Below are 24094 nucleotides of genomic sequence, written 5' to 3' on the forward strand. Positions count from 1 at the left end.
TGGAAAATAGGCAATGCTTTTATTCCTTCTATCAAAGTGGATGACCATACTCTTCCCGACACTGCATTCATTGATGGATCCAGTTTCTTCCGCCACCTCTTTCAGAACCCTGGGGCGTACTCCATCTGGTCCAGGTGACTTCACTACATTCAGACATTTCAGCTCCCCGAGTACCTTCTACCTAGTATTATCCACAGTGAAGACTTGTTTGTTTACCATTTTCTTCTCTCCCATTACGATGACTCCAACGGTTTGATATTAACTCTCCCCTTTTACCCTTTAAGCATTTGAAAAAGTTTTTGGTATCCTCTTTGATATTATTGGCTAGCTTACCTTCATATTTCATTTTTTAACTTCTTATGACTTTTGTTAGTTGCCTTCTATTGGTTTTTAAAATCTTCCCAATAATCAAAATTCCCACTCATATTTGCTCTATCATATCCCCTCTCTTTTGCTTTTACACTGACTTTGACTTCCCTGGTAGGTCATGGATGCATCATCCTGCCTTCAGAATACTTCTTTGGGATGTATCTATCTTATGCTTTCCTAATTGCTCCCAGAAGCTCTCGCCACTGCTGCTCTGCTGTCATCCCTACCAGTGTTCCTTTCCAATCAGCTTTGGCCAGTTCCTCTCTCAAGCTTCTGTTATTCCCATTACTCCACTGTAATACTGATAGATCTGACTTTAGCTTCTCTCTCAAATTGCAGGATGAATTCTATCATATTATGATCACTGCCTCCTAAAGGTTTCTTTACTTCAAGCTATCGAATCAAAATCTGGTTCATTACAAAACACCCATTCCAGAATAGCTAGTCCCTTAGGGGACTCAGCCACAAGCCGTCTAAAAAGCCATCTCATATATATTCTACAAATTCCTTCTCTTGGGATCCACCACCAACCTAATTTTCCCAACTTATCTACATATTGAAATCCCCTATGACTATTATGACATTTGCATTTTGTTGTGCTTTTCTTCCTGTTGTAATTTGTAGCCCACATCCTGGCTACTGTTCAGAGGCCTGCACATAAGATCCTGATGGGAATTTTTACCCTTGCAGTTCCTTGGCTCTACCCACAACGATTTTACAACTTCCAATCCTATGTCACATCTTTCTAAAGATTAGTCTTCATGTTTTACCAACAGTCACACCACCCCACTGCCTACCTGCCCATCCTTTCCATACAATATATATTTTTGAATGTTAAGCTCCCAGCTTTGATCTTCTTTCAGCCACAACCCTGTGATGCCCACCAAGTCATACCTGCCAATCGCTAAATGCACTACAAGATCATCTATGTTATTCCGTATACTGTGAGCATTCAAATATAACATCTTCAGTCCTGCATTGTCTCCCTTTTTGATTTTGTCCCGGGTGCATTGCAACCCATCCCACTGACTGCAATTTTGCCCTATCATCTGCCTGTCCTTGCTTGCGTAGTAATGGGGGACTTTTTTAGCTTTTTACCTAGATCCCCAAATTCTCTCTTCAGGATCTCCTCCATTTTCTTACGCACGTAATTGGTGCCAATATATACCAAGACTTCTGGCTACTCACCCTCCTGTTATAAAATACCACGGACCTGATCTGAGACAACATACCATCCTAGTGCCTCTATCACATCCACAGAATCTCCTGTCTACTCCTCTATGAAATTATCATACCTGTAATTTATCTTCATGGTTGGTGTGAGTGTTCGACAGATGCCTGAATTCCTGAGTAAGACGGAAGCAGTGTTTGACATGTTCTGGAGATACAAAGTCTTCAGCCACTTTGATACAACTGTACAGATTGTGTACCTGAAGGAGAGATACAATCATTACCACACTTCATCCAAAATAAACACCTAAGAACCAACAACTTGCACTTCTTTAACATATGTGAAAAGAGACAGGCTCAGATTGTTTAATAAAGCAAAGGCAATGAATAATGACGAGGAGGGGCGACAGTACTTTACCTTCCCTACTTTAAAAAACGAAGATTTTTAGAAAAAAAAATGGTATTTATTTTGTGCTTTTTATGACTTAAGAATCCCACATAACAATTTAAAGCTATGATGCATTCATTGTTGCAATGCCAAGAAGAGCTGGCAAGGAATAAAACGGGGCACTAAGCTCTGTAATGAAAATGCTAAGTACCTGAAGTCACTGAAAGTAGAAGATGAATAAATCTGCCAGACTGAGATTTTTATAATAACTTCTTAAAGTAATTAAGTACTTTTGTTTCTGTTTGGTTACCATAAGCCCTACCTTATAAACCTCAAATTTACACTTTTAAAAATCAACATTAACTTTGCTCGAACAGTAGAGTCTATTGTTTCTTGACATGTCATACCTGGTGAGGCGCTCCAGCTGGGATGAAAACAGCATCTCCCAAGAACTGTACAATGGCCCAGCCCTGCACACCATACTCCTCATATAGCCGTTTCCGCAGGACCTGGTCCAAGTACCAACTCTGGTCATGAATAGGGTCGTGATCAGGTGGGTTATCTTGACCTTGCTCTTCCGACACCTAGAGCAAAGGCAAGCACAAATATGCCAAACGTATGTATATATGATCATTAACTCATGACCAAATGTAATACTAAGCCAAAAGGAAGATCTGACTTTAAAACATAAAATTATATATTTTGACTGCACTTTCAACAATTTTCTTGGAAGTTACAGAATCTCAATAGGATTTGCCATGCTAGTATTAAAATCAAGAAATAAAACATTAAATGTTAAGGCATCACAAGGCACTGTCATAGTTTAATCAAATTAACAGAAAAGTAAGTGGAGATAAAAAAGTACACTAATACAAAAGTACACTGCATACAAAGGATGCATACCAGTAGCCCTTTCTGCAGCCTACCATTCAAGAGTGCGCTACATTTAAATGTGGATAACAGCATATATTATATAGTGTGTTTTGTATGACAACTTACAATTATGACATTTAACTTAATTGACTTCTGCCTAGGAAATAACTATTTGATAGCTTCACCTAGCGGAGAATCTCACCTGGTCCCACAACAGCAGCTCCATAGCCAAGAAAGCCCAGCAGCCTCTCTACTTTCTGTGAAGGCTGAGAAAAGTCCATCTCCCACCCCCCATCCTCACCACATTCTACAGAGGTTGTATCGAGAGCATCCTGAGCAGCTGCATCACGGCCTGGTTCAGGAATTGCACCGTCTCGGATCGCAAGACCCTGCAGCGGATAGTGAGGTCAGCTGAGATGATCATCGGGGTCTCTCTTCCCGCTATTACAGACATTTACACCACACGCTACACCCGAAAGCTAACAGTATTGTGAAGGACCCCACACACCCCTCACACAAACTCTTCTCCCTCCTGCCATCTGGCAAAAGGTACTGAAGCATTTGGGCTCTCACGACCAGACTGTGCAACAGTTTCTTCCCCAAGCCATCAGACTCCTCAATACTCAGTCTAGACTAACATCTACATCATTTATTATATTGTAATTTGTCTTCTACTGCGCCTATTGTCTTGTATATTAATTATTGTACTGCCCTGCACTGTTTTGTGCACTTTATGTAGTCTTTTGCAGGTCTGTAGTCCAGTGCAGTTTTTATGTTGTTTTACGTAGTCTAGTGTAGCCTTGTGCTGTCTCACATAGTCTAGTGTAGTTTTGTGTTGTTTTATGTAGCACCAGGGTCCTGGAGGAATGTTGTTTCATTTTTACTGTGTATTGCACCAGCAGCTTATGGGCGAAATGACAATTAACTTGACTTGACTTGAAAGGGTCAGAAAAAGATAATGAGATCATGTCTTGCTGTGAGACGACCAACAGGAATTGTGATTAATATGAAAGACTTTTAAAAAAGTCAAGGAGAAGAACCTGAGTGAGGGTGGACAGATCTCAAAGTACTGAACATAGACTTCTGGCAGTCAATAGACTGTATTTACATAAATGACCTAGAAAGTAAAGCTGAATGCAAGATGCATTAGTAGTAAAATTTGGGACTAAGCATACAACAGGCCAAATACAATATGAAAATAGATCTTCACTGTAAAGTCACTTTAGTAGATTTTGCTATTAGCAGTGCTGAGGAAGCTAAATTACTAAGGTTGAGGAAAACTTGAGGATGGAATATCCATTAATAATTTCCCAATGGGCACTATGTTTGAGTAACCCACTATACCCAAAGATGAAAACAAATCTGCATAATTAGTACAGGTGTCCCCCACTTTTCGAACGTTCGCTTTATGAAACCTCACTGTTATGAAAGACCTACATTAGTACCCTGTTTTCACTTTCAGAAGGTGTTTTCACTGTTATGAAAAAAATTCAGCGCGCGACCCAAGCAGCCGCTCTCCCCCGGATTTGGAAGGGCATTGCTTAACACATGCCTGTGAGCAGCCGTTAGCGAGATGAGTTATAAGGTATCGGAAAAGCCTGAAAGAGCTCGTAAGGGTGTTACACTTAGCGTGAAACTAGACATAATTAAGCGTATCGATCGTGGTGAATGAAGTAAGGGCGAAGTGAGTTTGGCTTGTGGAAGCTGATGAAGATGATGTTGAAGAGGTTTTGGCATCCCATGACCAAGAACTGATAGATGAAGAGCTGATGTAAAAAGAATAACAATCAAAACCGAATGCAGTAGCGAACCGAACGTGAAGCAACTGCGTGAGATTTTTGCTGCAATGATAAAGTACGACTTTAATTTTGAAAGGGTACGTAGGTCTAGGGGATATTTGCAAGATAGTTTGAGTCCTTACAAAGAACTGTATGATAGAAAAATGCGCGAGGCTCAACAGTCAAGCAAGCCTTCCACATCAACCACAGCAGACGACGAACCTTGACCTTCGACATCGAGGCGGGCAGTCATAGGAGAAGATGAGCTGCCTGCTCTAATGGAAACAGACGACGAGATGACACCCCAGTGTCCCACCACCCCAACACCTAGGCCGCAGATACTGTACCAATTCGCGGAGAATGCAGCAGTAGCCAGGAGACACACAGCACATCTTTAAGAAAAAAGCCGAAATAAACATGCTAATTAATTAGGTGCCGCCCCACATGTAAATGTCGGCCCAGATCAAAGGCGATGCAATTGGCAATCGGTACTGATCTGGGCCGACAATTATGTGCCAGTCAGCACCTAATTAATTAGCATGTTTATTTCGGCTTTTTTCCTAAAGGTGTGCTGTGTTCTCCCGGCTACCGCTGGGCCCCTGCGTGCCTCGCGGCAATGTATTGCTCGGCGGCCCGGAGGGTAGGGGCCACTGCACTCAACCTGCGACGACTCAGTCTAACACACCATCATCAGTGTGCTCGGCAAGCTATCTTCCCGATTCCCGTAAGTGATACTACACTGTACATGCATTATTTCTACTTTATATCGGCTGTGTATTTTTACGTGTTATTTGTTATGATTTGGCAGTTTCATAGCTTAAAGGTTACTGGAGAGCGCTTGCGCCGTGTTTTTGCCAACAGTGCTTGCGTGAGATTTTCTGCCGACGGTGCTTGCGTGAGATTTTCACTACAAAGAACAGTTCAGTAATGATTGTGGAAAAGTATTTCTACTTTATATAGGCTGTGTAGTTATCATATAATTCCTGCTTTTACTATGTATTACTGTTATTTTAGGTTTTATGTGTTATTTGGCATAATTTGGTAGGATATTTTTGGGTCTGCGAACGCTCACAAAATTTTCCCATATAAATAAATGGTAATTGCTTCTTCGCTTTACGACATTTCTGCTTACAAACCGTTTCATAGGAATGCTCTACCTTCGGATGGCGGGGGAAACCTGTATTCCAAGAATGTGGGAAGACAAGTCTAAAAAAGCCCATAAAATCGCTGAGATACAAGATAGAAAAGGGAGTTGCAGGAATGAAAAAGGCAGTACCAAGAATATGTTGTGGTCAAGTTGAGCAATACAGGGTAAAGTCTACAATTTTGATTACAAAAAATATTTTTTAAGTAGTAGAGAATGCAAGAAGAAGCAACAAAAATACCCAAACTGCAAAAGTGTTTTGTGGTGTTATATACTGGAGGCAAGTTCACCGGGGTTTGAGGATGAGCAGCTGCAAGTTCAAGTTTATTGTCATTCAACTGTACATGTGTATACAGCTAAAAAAAAACAACATTCATCTGGGACTACAATGCAAACAGCACATATATCACATACAGTATATAAAACTATTAATAACATTAACTTTTTTCTTTTTAAATCTTTTTATTAGTTTTTCAAAATTATAAACTCAATAACAAAGTTGGTACAAAGAGATTGGGAAAATGTTCATCAGCATATATAAAATGAATTTTAAGTAACATAGATATAAAAGACTTCCAAACTCATAATGAGATCAAACATTAAAAAAGAAATAAAAAGAAAAAAATATATAAAAACAAAAAAAACCCCAAAAGAAAAAGAGAAAAAAACCCCCAAGAAAAGAAAACAAAACAGGGCTAGACCAACAGCTTGTATCGGACACGTTCAATAATGTCGTTAACTCCACTCCTCTCATCATATAATTTAAGTTTAGAAAAAAGATTCGGAAAGGTCAGATTACATCATATGAAAATGTTGCATAAAAGGTTTCCAAGTTTCTTCAAATTTAACCGAAGGGTCAAAAATATCACTAATAATTTTTTCTAAATTTAAACTTAATATGGTTTGAGAAAACCATTGGAATGTAGTTGGAGGATTAGTTTCCTTCCAGTTCAACAAAATAGATCTTCTCACCATTAAAGTAACAAAAGTTATCATTCGACAAGCTGAAGAAGACAAAGATCCATGTTCTACCATTGGCAATCCAAAGATTGCCATAATAGGATGGGGTTTTAAATCAAAGCATAGAACTGTTGAAATAATATCAAAAATGTCTTTCCAATATTTTTCCAAAAGAGGACAGGACCAAAACATATGAGTTAAAGAAGCCACTTCAGAATGACATCTATCACAAGTAGGGTTTATATGGGAATAAAAACGAGCTAATTTATCTTTGGACATATGAGCTCTATGTACTAGTTTAAATTGTATTAAAGTATGTTTAGCACATATAGAAGAAGTACTAACTAAATGAAAAATTTTATCCCATTTCTCTGTAGGTAGGGAAAGTTGAAGTTCCCTTTCCCATTCATTTTTAATTTTATCAGATATATCTGGCTGTAATTTCATAATTATATCATAAATTATTGCTATTAATCCCTTCTGCAAAGGATTAAAATCTAAAATTTTATCAAGAGTGCCAGAAGGATTGGAAGTCGGAAAGGTAGGCAATGTAATATTTAAAACATTTCTTATTTGTAAGTATCTAGAAAAATGGGATCTAGGCAAATCAAATTTCTCAGATAACTGCTCAAAAGACATAAAGCAGTTATCCAAAAATAAATCACGAAAACATATTATGCCTTTCGTTTTCCATATCAAAAAAGCTTGGTCCATTACCGAAGGTTGGAAAAAAAAAATTAGATATAATAGGACTTGATAACATAAATTCATTCAGGCCAAAAAATTTACGAAATTGAAACCATATTCACAATGTATGTTTAACTATAGGGTTGAAAATTTGTTTATTCAATTTAGATAGTGCAAAAGGCAATGAAGTTCCTAAAATGGAGGCTAAAGAAAACCCTTGTACAGAATGGCCTTCAAGGTTTACCCAATGTGGGCTTGGAGTTATATTCCAATCTTGTGTCCAAAATATTAAGTATCGGATATTAATTGCCCAGTAGTAAAACCTTAGGACAGGCAATGCCAAACCACCCTCTTTCTTAGATTTCTGTAAGTATTTTTTACTTAATCTGGGATTTCTATTTTGCCATATATAAGAAGAAATTTTAGAGTCAATAATATCAAAAAAAAAAAATTGGGGTAAAATAATCATTTTAAAAGCGTTAATACAGCCAATCAATGATAGAGACAAAGGGGACCATTTAGTAATCAGTTGTTTAACCTGATTAATTAATGGTAAAAGGTTGAAATTGAATAGATCCTTATGTCTCTTAGTAATTTTAACTCCCAAATAAGTAAAATAATCAGTAATCAGTCTAAATGGAGAATTTCTATAAATAGGAACCTGCATATTTAATGGAAAGAGTTCACTCTTACTTAGGTTCAGTTTATAACCGGAAAAGCTACTAAACTGAGCAAGCAAAGTTAATACTGCCGGAAAAGATTTTCCTGGGTTAGAAATACATAATAGTAGATCATCTGCATATAGTGATAATTTATGAGTCTCATTTCCACGGGTAATACCAAATATATTAGGGGAGTCATGAATGGCAATAGCTAGTGGTTCCAAAGCAATATCAAATAGTAATGGACTAAGAGGGCAACCCTGCCTAGTACCATGGAATAAATGAAAAAAAGGGGTATTAATATCATTAACAGACTATAAAAATTATTCTATAGATGTACAAGTTGACATACAATACAGCATATAGTTAAATAAACAACAGTATTATGCAACTAGCACTGGCATAAGTAGTGTGTATTGGGTGGTGGCAGGATGTTCAGAAGTTCTCAGTCTTGGAGAAGACACTGCTACCCAGCCTAATGGTTCTTGCTGTTATTGATCAATCAGTACATATTGATACAAAATACAAAGATAGATGGTGTTGAGGAAGCAGGGAATCTGCAGAAGGACTTAAACAGGTTAGGAGAATAGGCAAAGAAGTGGCAGATGGAATACAGTGTAGGGAAGTGTATGGTCATGCATGTTATAAAATAAAGCACAGACTATTTTCTAAATGGAGCAAGTTCATAAATTGGAGGTGCAAAGGAAATTGGGAGTCCTTGTGCAGGATTCCGTAAAGTTTAATTTTCAGGTTGAGTTGAAGCAAGGAAGCCAAGTGCAATGTTGGCATTCATTTTGAAAGGACTAGGATATAAAAAGAAAGAGGTAATGCTGAGGCTTTACAAGGCATTGGTCAGACCACATTTGGAGTACTGTGAGCAACTTTGGACCCCATATCTAAGAGAGGACATGCTGGTATTGGATGGGGTCCAGAGGAGATGAGAATGATGCTGGGAATGTACTTTCTGAAACTTGATTTCTGGCTTGGGCAGGAAGTAAAAAATTGGAGAATGATAAAATTAAGCTAACTGGATGAATAGTTTGGACAGAAAAGATGAATTGCAGTGGGGAATGGCTTTCATTCCATACCTTTGCTTTCCTACAATACCATATTAATACACTTTAAAATGGGAGACAAGTTGCAACGTTTGAAAGAAAATGTTCTGCACTGCAAAAATTTCCATTAGCGCAGTTCAATATTGCATTGATCAAAGCTTATTTCTCCCCATTAAGTATCAGGAATTAGGCCAAGAATGGTTTGAAGGTTATGATATCAGAAAGAAGTTATAATTATGATGTAATTTGACCCTTTCCAATTCTATTTTGTTACTCCATATACAGGGAGCGGAGCGGAGTTAACGACACTAATGGTTTCATCTAAGGTATTATAATAGCCCATTCTTTTTCTTTTTTTTCTTTAATTTAGTTTTCTTCTAGTTGGCTTAGTTTTTTTTTTCTTTTGAGGTGTATATATATTTTCCTTTTTTCATAATAACTTTCTTATATTATATTTGTACTTTTTGAGATTTTGGGAGGCTCTTTAATTATGTGTCAATTGAGTTTATACTTGTATAAACTATCTATCAATAACGTAATCCCAATTGCTCTGTATCTATTTTCTGTAATGTTTATGATGCTGAAATTAATAAAAAGATTGAAAAAGGAAGAAAAGTTATAAAATGTCTAAAACAAGAATCATGGAAGATTCTGAGTTGATTGGCATATAGAAGTGTCACAGTATAAGGCCATACTACCAAAATAATAATGGCTGTTTAAAAATGAGCAAGTGTTCACACAGGGCAATAAAGAAAGGAGGTTAGAATGGGTTGTTGTTTGATTTATTTATTTTTTACAGAGAAAGATGAAAATATAACAATATTGCCTAAAAAAGATTCAATGAGTTCGTTTCCAATCATTAGTGTCGAGCAACTCCAACACTCCATAATGGTATCATTCAATGCAATGCCTTCATCAACAGCCATTCACAATGAAGTTCAATCTAAAACTTACCTTTCTCAGCAGCTCTCTGATCTTTTCAGCATCTTTCGCTGCGTAGATGTGCCAGAGTGCACCTGCCTTCTCTTTGCTTTTATGGATTCTTTTCTTCGTCACCTCATCTACATCACCTTCTTCTATGGTCTTCATTACCTCTGATCACATACAGCACAACAATGCATGACACACAATACCTTTAGCATAAACAAGATATCCTAAGCTATTATTTAAGAGACATGAGAAATAAGTGCCGAACAAAGAAGCAAATGTTGAGATAACCAAAAGATTGATGGAAGCTGTAGGCTTTTAGAAGACGTTCTAAGGGACATACATAGGATAGGAACTGCACCCTGTGAGCTTTGGTGGCAGAAGGCACCAGTGCCAGAAAGCCGGGGGGGGGGGGGGGGGCGGGGATGAGGACATGACCTGAAAAAGGTTGTAACTGTAGAGAGCAGCAGAGCAGCAAGGCACTAAGGAGAGAGAACTTTAAATAGGAGGTCTCATGAGACCAAGCAGCAAGTTACAATAACAAAGAACAGTACTAATGAATAGGCAGGACAAGGAAAGCTGGGGTGAGTCTTACAAAAGCTCAATTTACATATGGAAGATTCGGAGTTGACAAGCTGGCAAGAAAGGACTAAACGGGCGTATCTGGGAATGAAGAAACACATGGTAAAATATTCCATGTTGAATTAACTGACTGATGCAGATTGGGTTCCTAGTACCCAGTTATCTCTACAACCTATAGCTCTGTAATGCTAACATTGTAATTAAATATTTATAAATTATTAAACAATGAAAGATAGACTGTAAACAACAAAATTTAATGCTCAATTTTAAATTCTTGTTTTAATTTTCAAAGACTCACCATTATTTTATACAATCTTGTTCACTCAAAATGGTGGCTAGGCCATCATTTAACTTCCAATTACTTGCATACCACAAAAGTTATGAAAAGCTTTTGTATCTTAGATGACTATTAGGAATCTTAATCTGCATCAGTTAATCATCTGATATACATTTTAAAATATATTAAACATAATGAAGACCCAAGAAAAAGTGTGGAGAAAACATGCTTACATGCTCTGCTTTTCTTAAAAAAAACTACTGGGTTCAGATGAGTAAATAAAATTTACTCTTTTATAAGACAGTGAACATTACAATCGAGCTTTTGAGAATCAAACAGATGAATCGATCAAATAAAGTAATAGTGGGTGCTATCTGAGATTTAAAAGGAGGAAATAGGCAGCAGGTCAGGCAGCATCTGTGGAGAGCGTGACAAGAGTTAAAAGTTAGAAATGACATTTCAAGTTGCAGAAATGTATGGCCAGACAGAGGACAAAATGAAAGATCTGTAACAGTTACATTTAGCAATGGTGCAGGCTGAAAGAGTTGGTAAAAGCTAATGTATAATAAAAGGTATGCCTGAAGGAGATGCAAACACGAAATGCTAAATGAGGTTTGAAATGACCAGAAACTGGAAAAAAATTGTCTGAAATGTAAAATACATAAGTGGGAGTGGCCAATTTCTATCAATCCTGAAGGTGGTTAAGTGTCAAGGCAGTAGTTGAAGTTCTGTTTCATTACCTTTATTCAAACTAGGTGGGAGGCCAAAAACGGAGGGCAGCTTGGGAATGGGATGGCAAATTAAAGTTACAGGCAACTAGAAGCTCACCCTTGTTGACTGAACAGAGGTGTGCTGCAAAGTATTCCCCCTTCTGTATTTGATTTCCCCAAATGAAGAGACCACCACATTGTGAGCACTGAATGCAGCATACTGAATTGGTAGTACAAGTCAATTGCTGCTTCACCTGAAAAGATGGGAGAGTATGTGGTAGTTAAGATAGTGGACTGACAGCTGGAGTTCTGAACCACTGATCAAAATACAAGAGCTTTAACCACACTATGACAGCTTGAGAATTTAAAATCAAATCGTTAAATAGATCCAAAATGAAAAATAACTACTCCCAGTAACCATGCAATTGCCAGGTTGATATAAAAAAACTCATTTGGTTCATTAATATCCTTCAGGGAAGGAAGTTAACCAATGACACTTGGTCTAGCCTACGCTTAACTCCAAACCTGCCAAAGTGAATGAACTTCAAACACCTCGAATTCCGGGCAATTTGTCAGCATTGCTAGTAGCTAGATGGGAAGATGCCGTGAGAGCACAGGTTAAGGAGGTGCAAGGGCAAACCATTGAGTCGCAAAGGGAATGGTAAAAATATAGAGGGGAAAACAAAATGTGTCCAGTGGAGTTATCACATTAGAGAAATGGGAATTACAGATGATAACCAACAGAATGAGGAGCCTGGTTGAAGGTTAGGGCAAGCAATCTTATGCAAATTCCGTAATGAGAGCAGGAAGCCACATCAATGCAGTAATCAATATACCAGAGAGATGAGGAAAATTTAAGTTGGGAATTTATTAATTGGGTATGATTTGGATTCACATGAGCTCTCTTGCTTTTATTTAGAGAGAGTGAATGATGTTAAAGGACAAATTGCTCAATGTGAAAATGACTTCAGTCACACAAAGCCTTGCATCAGTACTGGGTAGATAACTAGGGAAAAAATCCCAACAGAGGAGATTCATGAATATTTTGAAAGGCAGGGCTGATCAGGGATACTGAACGTGGCTTTGAGTGGGGGAAATCCAATCTCACTAATTTGACTTAAATTTTTGAGGAGAAAGCTAAGAATGATGAAGGAAGTATGTTCATATTGTTCTTTATATGAGCTTTAGTAAGACATCTGACAATGTCCCATGTGGTAGGATGGCCCAGAAGGTTAAGGCCATGAGATTCAATCTAGTTAAATGGATCTAAAAATAGCTTGGCATTAGGTAACAGAGGGTAGTCAAGAAGGATGCTTTTCTGATCGGATGATTACCATAGGATTCTGTGCTAAAAGCTTTGTTTTGTTGTATATTAACAACATGGATGTGAATGTAGGAGGTATGATTACTTTGTGGATAAAGTTGGTTGTCAGTGAGGAAGGTTGTCTAAGGCGACAGCAGGGTACAGATTAGATGCAAAGGTAGTTGGAGCATTGTCAGACAGAATTTATCTTGACAAGTGTGGAGAGATGTATTTTGGAAGTCAAATAGGGCTAAGATATAGATAGTAAATGATATGGCACCAGGAATGTCCAGATCCTTGTACATGGCAACAAGGGTAGAAAGGGTGGTGAAAAGTTTCTATGGCATGATTGCCTTCATAGGTGGGGCATGGAATACAGAAGTAGGGTCAATATATTACAAAATGCTGGTTAGACTGCAGTTGGAGTATTTTGTGCATTTCCGGTCAGCTCACTACAGGAATGATGTTATTACACTGGAGGACGCCTAGATTGGAGGACAATAGTTATGGGGAGAGTTTAGTAAGCTAGGCTTGTTTTCACTGCAGTGAAGTTGGTTGAGGGATAACCTGATGAAGGTATATAAAAATATTATATAGAAAAGGTAAATAGTTAGATGGGAGCCTTTTTTCCCCCCAATGGTAGGAAATCAAAGACAAATAAGATTAAGACAAACTTGAATAAGCAAGGCACAACAGCCTACTGGGATTAGGGTAGATGTGATAGGCTGAGGGGCCCTTTTCTATGCTGTATGATTCTTTGACTCTGAAGGAGGATGATAGTGGAAGGGGCCTCTGTTCATAGGGAAAACAAAAAAGAATGCTCAGACTTACCTAGTGTCAGACATGGGAAATAAAGGACATGACATCCATTGCTCAAATGAGCTGGTTAGGAGCAGAAAGCTAAACTGTTTAAAATTTTATGATACTATCTAAAATGTTACGGATATAGATGAAAAGAAAATGGATGAAGGAAGGAATAGGGTTAATGTAGAAAGAGATGAGTTCTGTGAAATAAGAGGAGGCTGATATGATCACCCTTCAGAAAGATAACCATTTGTAGCTATTAGAAAGGAGATGAGTTATATGATGTCGTAAACAATTAGGCCAGAGCTATGGAGGTATGATCTCAGAGAAAATGAAGTGGTTTTCTGATGGTTTGATGTTCAGTATCAGGATCAATGCCCAGAGGAATTATAAGGAGCTGGTGCTCAGCTTCTGCAAGGTAAAGGATAGTTTACCAAACAATAACAGGCCTCTTGTTGACAGACTTGTTAAGTATTATGGTTAGTTCTCTGTAAGTCTGACGACAGCGCGCGTGGCCCCTCTGGAGATGAATATCTGTCATCTGTCAAGTAGGGGATCATGCACAATCCTGATTTGATGGAGACAGACGTGAGTGCATAGCGGAACATCTGGAAAACTTCTGAAATGTCTGCCTTGCTACCACTGCTACTGTGTGGCAACCGGAATCTCTGGAGCAGAAGGCCTCGAAATCCTCGGCTTTACGTGTTTCAGCGGCCGGGGAGAGGTCGATGGCACTCGGGAGGCTGTGTCGGAGAGGCTGCTCGGAAGCTCGGAGTTTTCGGACGGATGGACTCAGTATCGGCTGTGGTCAGCTGCTTCCAAGGTATCGGCAAGTTGACGGTGCCTGGAGGTTTATGGCAGGGAGTTTCTCCCTTTTGCTGCCGCTATCGGGGATTCGGGAGTCGATTGACTCGGGACTTTGAGACTATTTTTTTTTACTATGCCTATGGACTATTCTTCATCAAATTATGGTATTGTTTTGCACTGCTGTAACTATATGGAATAATTATGTGGTTTTGTCAGTGTTAGTCTTTGGTCTGTCTTGTTTTCTACGATATTACGCCGGAGAAACATTGTATCATTTCTTAATGCATGTATGCATTTCTAAATGACAATAAAAGAGGACTGAGCATTCTCATAATCTAAAAAAATGCTGCATATTCATGTGTAGGCCAGAGTGAGAAAGTCGAGTGCAAAACAAGGGACAAAGTCACACTGGCATTTTACAGCCCAGGAAAGGATAAAATAGCAGTGACTATGGTTTGGAGAGATAGGGAATTCTAAAGATGGAAGAATTCCTTTGCCAAGATGAAGGTGGCAGAGGAAGATTTTAACACGTTAGGCATGGAATTGATCGAGATAGGAGGATGAGGCAGAGCTGCTGTTGAGAACTGAAGGCTGGTGACCAGAGGGATCAAAAGAGATAGTGAAAACACAGCAAAGCATCAGAATAAAATGAAAATTCAGAGGAATGTTTGAATTTAAGAGTTTAAACTCTAGCATTTGCGGTATTCTAATCTACAGTACATTTCTCAAAAGCCAAGAAATCAGCCCCAATTAACAAGTAATTAGATACAGGTATAAAAGGTCATCACTCCAAGTTAGAACTGTGCCAGAACAAAGTATGAAGCAAGATCAGAATGAAGAATTGGTCCAAGATATCAATTCAAACTTCTCTAAATACCTCGACAAAGATAGATTGCAGCATAAAGGATATCAAAAATTATTGCTAATCAGCAGCAAAGTTGGAGGAATGATATAAAGGTAACAAACTCACAAGATGAGAGTGAATGACCTCTCATTTGTCCAAGCATAGAGAAACACAGAAACACACAGAACTATCTATCCGCTTTTCCAGATGCAAAAATTATTAACTACTAGTTTAGCCATTATTAATGCTGCAGAATGATATACTTCCTGACAATTTGGAATTGTGCCACCACCACCTTATCTTATGAACAATGGAGAAAATAAATGAGAAGAGTTATAGTAATGTATTATATGCCTCAAAAACATAATGAAAATACACAGACCTGCTTCTCCACTGTTATCTGTATCTGTGAAGGAGAAAATTCATCATGTAACTAAAACAATGAAGTCAATTATCTAGAGACTCCACCCCAAATATAGTACAGATCTATACCCAAGTTAAGCTTAGTTATTAATAGGATCTTTCTAATCAATTCACCTAACTGTAGATCATCCAGCTAAATATTTTAAGAAATATTACCCATTCTTTCCTCTGCAAAAGATGCTGATATTCAGCTAGAACACACTGGTACAGTGCCAAAAGCAACAGCTGGCACAGAACTAAAACAGTGATTATTATTATGGTAATCTTGACTACGAGCATCAATACACTACGCAAGCATACATCCAAGAATATCTATTCTGGCTTGATGGTGGATCCTACAACTTATCAAAATTAATAGTTTTCTCAATACTAGATCCTTAGTTTGGTACTCTATTCCCTCAAGATGAATAAGTGCATTGCAGAAGTACAAAAAGCAAAAATTAAAATCACCTCTACTCAATAGGTAGCCCAAAATTGTAACAGATTAAAAGGAAATAAGTTCTAAAATATAAAAATATCAGAGCCATTGATTTATAGTTTGTCATATTCTGTAATAATTAATTGAAAATGCAAAGTTTTGTCTCTTTTTTAAAAAAGTGATCTCTGTAACTCCATTCAGTAAAAAGTACTAGCCCGTGGCCCCAATGTGATAATGATGAGAAAACAAATAGTGCTCCTTCTTTCAAAGTACCACATCACTACATCAAGAAATTGCAGGAAGATCAGTTAATCATATGCTTATGCTCTGAATTAATGTTTTATTTTCATTAAAGTTGCAACTTCAATATTGCAGTGAGGTGGTGACAGTTGAACAGCTGATGAGGGGCAGTGGCACAAAAGATTCTGAGTCTCTGTAATTCTAAAAGGTGCAACACATTTTTATATTTTAAGACATCAGGAAAGAGAGCCTTGTGACCAGTTATATCCCAATTTATCCCAGAATCTGAACTACAATATGTTTTATAAATGTGCAGTTTTGATAAGCTATATCAACACCAAGACTCTCATGAACAGAAGATGAAAATTTACTGGAAAATAATGGCAATGAAATTAAGCAACATGATTTTTTTTCATCAAGTAGCCAAACATGCCATATTATGCTCTACTTATTTCCACTTAACTAATTTAGTTTTCTTTAAAATCCAAACATACCAAAGGTAATCTGTCCAAATTATGAATTCAGAATATGAAAACAAGAGGTAAAAATTATTCCAGTTTAATATTGGGACAACTGACTCCAAAAGCTACATACTATAATTAGCTCAAAACCTATTTTTATCAATTGGTTCTTAAATTTTATTGTTTCTTGTGGTATTTAATAAATCATTTACTGAAGTATCAAATGAAATCCTGTTTTTAAAAATAAATATTCTAATACAGATCAATTTTTACAAAAATATTATTTGGGGGATTCACTCCACATCCCTTACCGTACCCACTTCTAACGACATTTTGGAATATCAGCATTGAAGTGCTATATTCAATAAAAACTTGAATTCATACAGAATTCATAATGTTGAAAAAGTCTCAATGCTAAATTTGACAATGAGTTTAAATCGATAACTAAAAGTTGAATTTAAGCAGTACCATAAAATCTACTGAGGTGGAGAAGGATGAGGTAGGAGAAAGTAGTTAGAGAAAGAAATACAGAACTGAATACTGCCTAAATGAAAACGTCAGCAGTGATTCATTCAGGAACGTGCAAGAGGCCAGAATTGGAAGAGTAAGTAATCTGAGAGATGCAGGAATTGAAATGATTACAGAGCTAGTGAAATCAGTGAAGCCAAGCCACTGGAGGGTTTCAAAATAAGATTCAGAATTATAAAATAGAGGCATCCCGGAGAAGGAGGCAGTATAACCTGGCAAAAATAGTACAATGGTTAAAAAGAACTCAGCACAAGTTAGTACATGAACAACAGAAATGGAGATGCCTTTAAGTTTATGAAGGGTGAAAGATTGGCAGCTGGCCAGCATAGTCCTGATATTGCAGCTGTTAATGTTGTTTGAAATTTGACTCAGTAGCAAAATTGTATCAAGATTTAAAAGTGTCTGGACTGGCCTCTGGATCTCTCAGTTAAGGTGAGAGATGGAACTGGTGCCAAGGGAACAGAAATTATGATGGTTTTGGTCTTAGTTAAACTTAAATGGTTGAAATAATGGCATCCAGACAATATGACTATCCAAACAAAGTAACTTAATAGGAGATAACTGCAAAGTAAATGGTATTTGGCTATGTGCTGTTATAATTGCACTTAAAGCTAGATTGGTTTATTCTACCATTTCTTCTCTACCTGAGCTGAATTTCCAAATCAAAACCCAACATGGAAGATTACTTCATATGTAACTATTATACTAGTGTTATTGTAATTAACGCCAGTTGCCCAAGATAAAAAAGAAGGGATTGGCTAGATATTTGCAGTTTAAGTATTAAATATAGAGATTTTTGTGAAAGCATGACAAAAATATTATAACCATAATAAAGAATATTATTACAACCAGAGATGACTACAGAAGAGATTATGAATTAGTGCAAGTAGCAACTAAATAGATTTCTGGAGGAAAGAGCTTTGATGAGAAGATTGATATAGGGGACTATATATAGAAGATTCTTATATGAGAATGAGAATGAGAAATAGGAAGTCAAGGGGGAAATTGGGAATAACACAGCTCCTGAAAATCTGTACTTTTTGAAACTACAGAGCTACAGCACTTCCATTTCTATCAGCCTATGCTCTCAGGAAGCGAAAAAGATAATATCAGGGAAAAAAACCTGACATTTTCAATTTGCAACAAATCCCATGGGTCCAAAGTAAACAAACCTTGAAGTCATGAAACTTGATATTGCTTGTCCTGGGAATAAATAATTTTAACTCCATGCTTTTTCATCCTCCTTGCACTTTCATGAGACTTTCTTTTTACTCCCTACTACTGTTGCCAGACACCAGATACCTCTTCTTGACAAGGAATTATTCCAAAGATCTTTGTGCACATGTACACCCACTGCTCATGACTATTGTTTTAGATCTTCCACACTAAATACAGCTATTCAAGAGGTTCATTCTAATGACTATCAGCAATCAGATGACAGTGTACCTGTAGAGAATGTTACACAATGAATGACATCACTATAAAAGTAAACATGGTTGGAGTGAAATCACATACTAAAATGAGTTGCACAACACCAAAAACTAAATTTTATAGTGAATGAACTTACCCTCTTCATGGTTGTTCTCCCCTATTGGTATACCAACATACACCATCACATTAACTGCATCAGACACATCTAGATGGAGATTTGTCGTTCCGACTTTCCGATCTTCTGTTGTTATTAACCCTGGAAGAAGCAGTTTTCTCCTGAGTGTGCCATATACAATCAACAAAATTCACAATTCCAAGGATCTGACAAATAGTACTTATTATTTGAAAGGAGTAACAAAATAATGCTCTGGAGACTTATCTAAAATTACATTCATATCCAAGATTTTGCAGACAATTGAACCAGAGAGAAAATCACATATCAACTCAGAGGTTTCTTTGAACCTTCACAACATTGCTGAAGATGTCTAAAATCATCAGTTCTACAATGGAGTGCATCCCAGTAAGGTTCTTTGTAGAAGATCAGTAAGACTGACCAGTAAGTACCATTTGTATTAGAAATCAGTAACTCCTTTGTTTCTATAGCATCTTCATCAGCACCACAGAAATCTGGTAAGCAGAATTATAGTTGCAAGAAAAAGTTTGTGAACCCTTTGCGATTACCTGGTTTTCTGCATTAATTACTCAAAAAATGTGGTCTGATCCTTATTTAAGTCACAATAATAGACAAATGCGATCTGCATAAACTAATAACACACAAACAATTGTACTTTTCATGTCTTTATTAAAACACATTGTTTAATCATAACTTCTACTAAACGCTTCCTATAGCTACTGATCAAATACAATGGCAAGGAGGAATTTTATACCATTCTTCCATACAAAACTGTTTCAGTTCATCAATATTTCTGGGATATCCTCCATAAGTAGCCCTCTTCAGGTCATTCCACAGCACTTCAATAGGGTTAAGGTCTGGACTCTGATTTGGCCACTCCAAAACACTAATTTTCTTCTTTCTAAAACCATTCTGTTGTTGGTTTACTCTTGTTTTTTGGATCATTGTCTTGTTGCATCATCCAACGTCTATTTAGCTTCAGGTGAAGGACCGCTATCCTGACCTTCTCCTGTGAAGTGTCTTGATTCAATTCATTGTTCCTCAATGATTGCAAGCTGTCCAGGCCCTGAGACAGCAAAGCAGCCCCAAGCCATGATGCTCCTACCACCATGCTTAACAGTTGGGATGAGGTTTTGGTGTTGGTGTGCACTGCCCTTTTTCTTCCAAACGTAGCTGCGTGCATTTCTGCCAAAAAGTTCAACTTTTGTCTCATGTGTCCATAGAACATTATCCCAGAAGTTTTGTGGAACACCTCAGTGGTCTTTTGCAAACTTGAGATATGCAGCAATGTTTTGTTTTTGGGAAGTAGTGGGCTCCTCCGTGGTGTCCTTCCATGAACACCATTCTTGTTCAGTGTTTTTCTTATAGTGGACACATGAACAGAGACTTTAGCAAGTTCTAGAGATTTCTGCAAGGCTTCTGCTATTACCCTTCGGTTCCTTTATCACCTCCTTCAGCATTGCACATTGTGCTCTTGGTGTGGTCTTTGTAAGATGCCCACTCCAAGGCAGAGTAGACACAGTACTGAGTTTCCTCCATTTGTAGACAATTTCTCTTACTGTGGACTGATGAACACTCAGGTCTTTAGAAATGCTTTTATAGCCTTTTCCAGCTTCATGTATCTCTACAATTCTTTAAGATCCTTTGAAAGTTGTTTCGATTGAGGCATGGGGCACATAAACAGATCTTCCTTGAGAAGAGCAGGCTCTGTCAGTAATCTGACTTTGTGTGTCTTTTTTTTTAAATAGGGCAGGGCACCTCTACAATCTCATTGATTGGAATACCTGACTCCAAATAGCTTTTGCAGAAGGCATTACACCAGAGGTTCACATACTTTTTTGAACCTAAACTGTGATTGTTTAAATGGGGTACTCAGTACTGATGAGAAGTACATTGTTTGTGTGTTATTAGTTTAGGCAGATTGTGTTTGTCTATTATTATGAATTAGATGAAAATCAGACCATATTTTATGAGTAATTAATGCAAAAACTCTGGTAATTGCAAAGAGTTCATGATTTTTTTCTTGCAACTGTATTTCTAACTTTCAAAATACCCCAGAAAAAAACATTCAGTAACAAGCAAGACAGTGATGGAAAATAAAAGAGCAACCTCACAAAACAGAAAATACACCTGCACTTATGGCAAACTTAAGCAATTCCCTCCCAGCTTTTAAGCAATGAATTCAACCAGAATTTGTTACATCAGAGCAGGCTGACCGAGAAAAACAAATAGTTGAAAAAAAATATTTTTATAGTGCATGTCAACCCACACAGAAGAGGTACTTTGCTCAATAAGTAAATCATAGGAATGAATTCTTATTTTTATGAATAGGAATGCTGAAGTATTACAAAAGAACCAGTCACTCATACAACTTTCAACCAGCAGGTCATCTTATTCAATCTCACACTGAATTTCCAGTTAAATATGCAATCTTCCAATATACCTGGAAAGTCACCATAAGATACATTAGTAGATTTCTGTGTACAAGTAGCTCATCTGTTCTATCCATCATTTATGTCTGAGTGAAACACTAGGGAACTCATCTACGGGGAATATCAAAAACCACTCTTCCAAGGTAAACAAATAAAGACTACGTTCTAAGGATCTAAAGGACATTTATTATCGAAGTATGTATAATTATACAACCTGGAGATTCGTTTGCTTACAGGCAGCCACAAAGCAAGAAACCCAAAAGAACCCACTTTAAAAAAAAGACCAATACCTAATGCGCAGAGGAAAAGAAAAGCACAAATCATACAAACAAAAAAAGCAAGCAACAGCATTCTGAACCAAATTAAGTCCACAGTTTTGAATCCCAGAGCAGCTGGAGTAGGGCCATAGCCTTGGTTTGAGTTTATCGTACAGTTTATCGCAAATTGCCAGGAAGTTCGCAGACATGAAGCGTGTAGCAGCTGGTGCAGTCTCACAGCCTCAGCACCGAGGAGAGCAGAGTAAAATATCGCAGAACAGAACCAGCTCAACCATTGCCACCAGTCCCGACACCCTGCCTTTTCAGTCCCTCTGGCTCAGTATTTAAATTGTTCAAGCACCAGGTTGTCCATTGCCCTTGGGCTTGACCCCTGCTATTGCTCCGGCCCATATTTGACCTTTCCAAATTGGAACGTCCTTAGATGGATCAAACTTCGGTCCGGTTTAGATGCCCACAGCTGCCCTTTAAGGAATTTGTATGTTCTCCCAGTGACTGCATGGAATTCCTCTGAGTGCTCAGCTTTCCTCCCACAGTCCAAAGGTGTACTGGTTAATCGGTGAATTGGTCACTGTACATTGTCCCGTGATTAGGATAGGATTAAATTGGGGAATTGCTGGGCGGCGTGACTCAAAGGTGTACTGATTAATCGGTGAATTGGTTTTTGTAAATTGTCCTGTGATTAGGATAGGATTAAATTGGGGAATTGCTGGCCATTGTGACTCAAAGAGCCAGTAGGGCTTATTCCGCGCTATATGGCAACCAATAAATAAATAAACAGATAGAAGTTTACATTTCGTTGTGATGTATAGGGTAATAGTCTGTAAGATGTTTTGTCTGATTGCTGTGCAACAGGAAGTTTAAGGTATGTTCTGAGATTTTACAAGATAGAAATAGATCTTACACATTAATTCTGAACTTGGTAGTTAAATGTGCTGTGATCTACAAGTTTGTGGAAGGGGATGAAATAAAATATTGATATCCCCATGCTGGACCAACAGAACACATCAATGCAATTTGTAATACTTACCATAGGCATTGTACATCTTTGGTCCGAGGTCAGGTCGCACAAAATAGTTTGGTAGTCTTGAAGCCAGATTTAATCTCCCATCTCTCTTTGTGTATTCAGGTAGAGGAAGATTGTTCATTAGGTCATCAAACCTGCAAACCAAGCAGTAAGATGCTAATATCTTGTATTTGCTATCCAGATGTCGACATGAAATTCAAATGTTATTACCTAGTTGGCATCATATCCCTAAAATCTTCACCAGGAGGCCAATCTTTGAGTTTCAAAACCATTGGTTGCCCTTCCTCAGACTTTAAACGTTCTGTTAAGATGAAACAATTAAAATTAGAAACAAGAATTAAGGGAGCCACAATGCGTAAAATATTCTACGTTTGCTGAAGACACAAAGCAACGTGGAAATGTGAAATGTGCTTAAGGTAGAGATACTGCAAAGGACTATAGACAAGCTAAGTGAATGGGAAACAACATGGCAAATAGAATACAATGTGGATACAAGTTGACTACAGGATGAAAGCGGTCTTGTCATGCCCACACCTAGAGCATCACCTGCAATTTTGTTCACCTTCTATAAAAAAGGACGCTTGCCCATGGATTGAGCAACTGCACTAAAGACTAGTTTAGAAGAATAACCAACATTTGTAGGAATTTAAAGTATACATATTTCTTAGCGAGTCCAACAGAAATTATGGGGTATGGGGAACAGAAGCAGTGTTTTACCTAGGCAGTCAAAAATTACAGCTCAGTCTCAGAATGAGGCGGCCATTTATAGTTGCTTTACTCAAGATGGGGAGGTGAGGGGGCAAGGAATCTTTGGAATGTACTATCCTAGATAACAGAGGCTAAGTTACTGAATACACTCCTAACAGAGAAGAATAGATTTCTGAATATTAAAACAACCAAGAGATGTGGTTAATCGCAAACCATAGTCAGGAAAATCATAAATCAACCATGTTGTTCATGTATAGTGGAAAAGGCCTGAGGAACCAAGTGGCTTATTCTTGCTCCACATTTTGGGTTTGGTTCAATTTGAACACACAAATTAATAGAGTAGCTGTTGCGTAAGAGAAAGGATGGGGAGAACTATACAACATAGAACAATATATTGCAAAAACAAGCTCCTTTGCCCACCACGGTTATGCTGACCATGATGCCAATCTAAACTTACCATCTCCCACCACATGGTCTCTAACCCTGTCCACCCTTATGTCTATCTAAATTTTTTCCTAAACGTTGCTATCGCATCTGCTTCTACCACCTGCCCTGGCAACATGCTCCAGGTAGCTGTCACTCTAAAAGAACTTGCCTCACACATCTCCTTTAAACTTTCTCCATCTTATCTTAAAACTACGCCCTAGTGGATTTGATATTTCTGCTTTGGAAAGACTG

General features: G+C 37.8%; 1 protein-coding gene across 2 annotated transcripts in view; it reads right to left on the reverse strand.

The window, feature by feature from the left end:
* Window positions 1-24094, reverse strand: part of LOC134349392 (lysine-specific demethylase 3B-like) — a 130421-nt gene that overhangs the window by 8547 nt on the left and 97780 nt on the right. Inside the window, exons 20-26 of one of the 2 annotated variants that reach the window (XM_063053622.1) lie at window positions 22919-23009; window positions 22712-22842; window positions 18978-19097; window positions 15723-15746; window positions 10041-10180; window positions 2335-2511; window positions 1665-1799 (exon numbers count right to left, since the gene is read on the reverse strand). In XM_063053622.1, the coding sequence (XP_062909692.1) occupies window positions 1665-1799; window positions 2335-2511; window positions 10041-10180; window positions 15723-15746; window positions 18978-19097; window positions 22712-22842; window positions 22919-23009 (818 nt within the window). The remainder of the gene's footprint in view (window positions 1-1664; window positions 1800-2334; window positions 2512-10040; window positions 10181-15722; window positions 15747-18977; window positions 19098-22711; window positions 22843-22918; window positions 23010-24094) is intronic. The other variant, XM_063053623.1, reaches the window with a different exon arrangement.

This window comes from Mobula hypostoma, chromosome 7 (genome assembly GCF_963921235.1).
Source record: "Mobula hypostoma chromosome 7, sMobHyp1.1, whole genome shotgun sequence".
In the NCBI taxonomy this organism is placed as follows: domain Eukaryota; kingdom Metazoa; phylum Chordata; class Chondrichthyes; order Myliobatiformes; family Myliobatidae; genus Mobula; species Mobula hypostoma.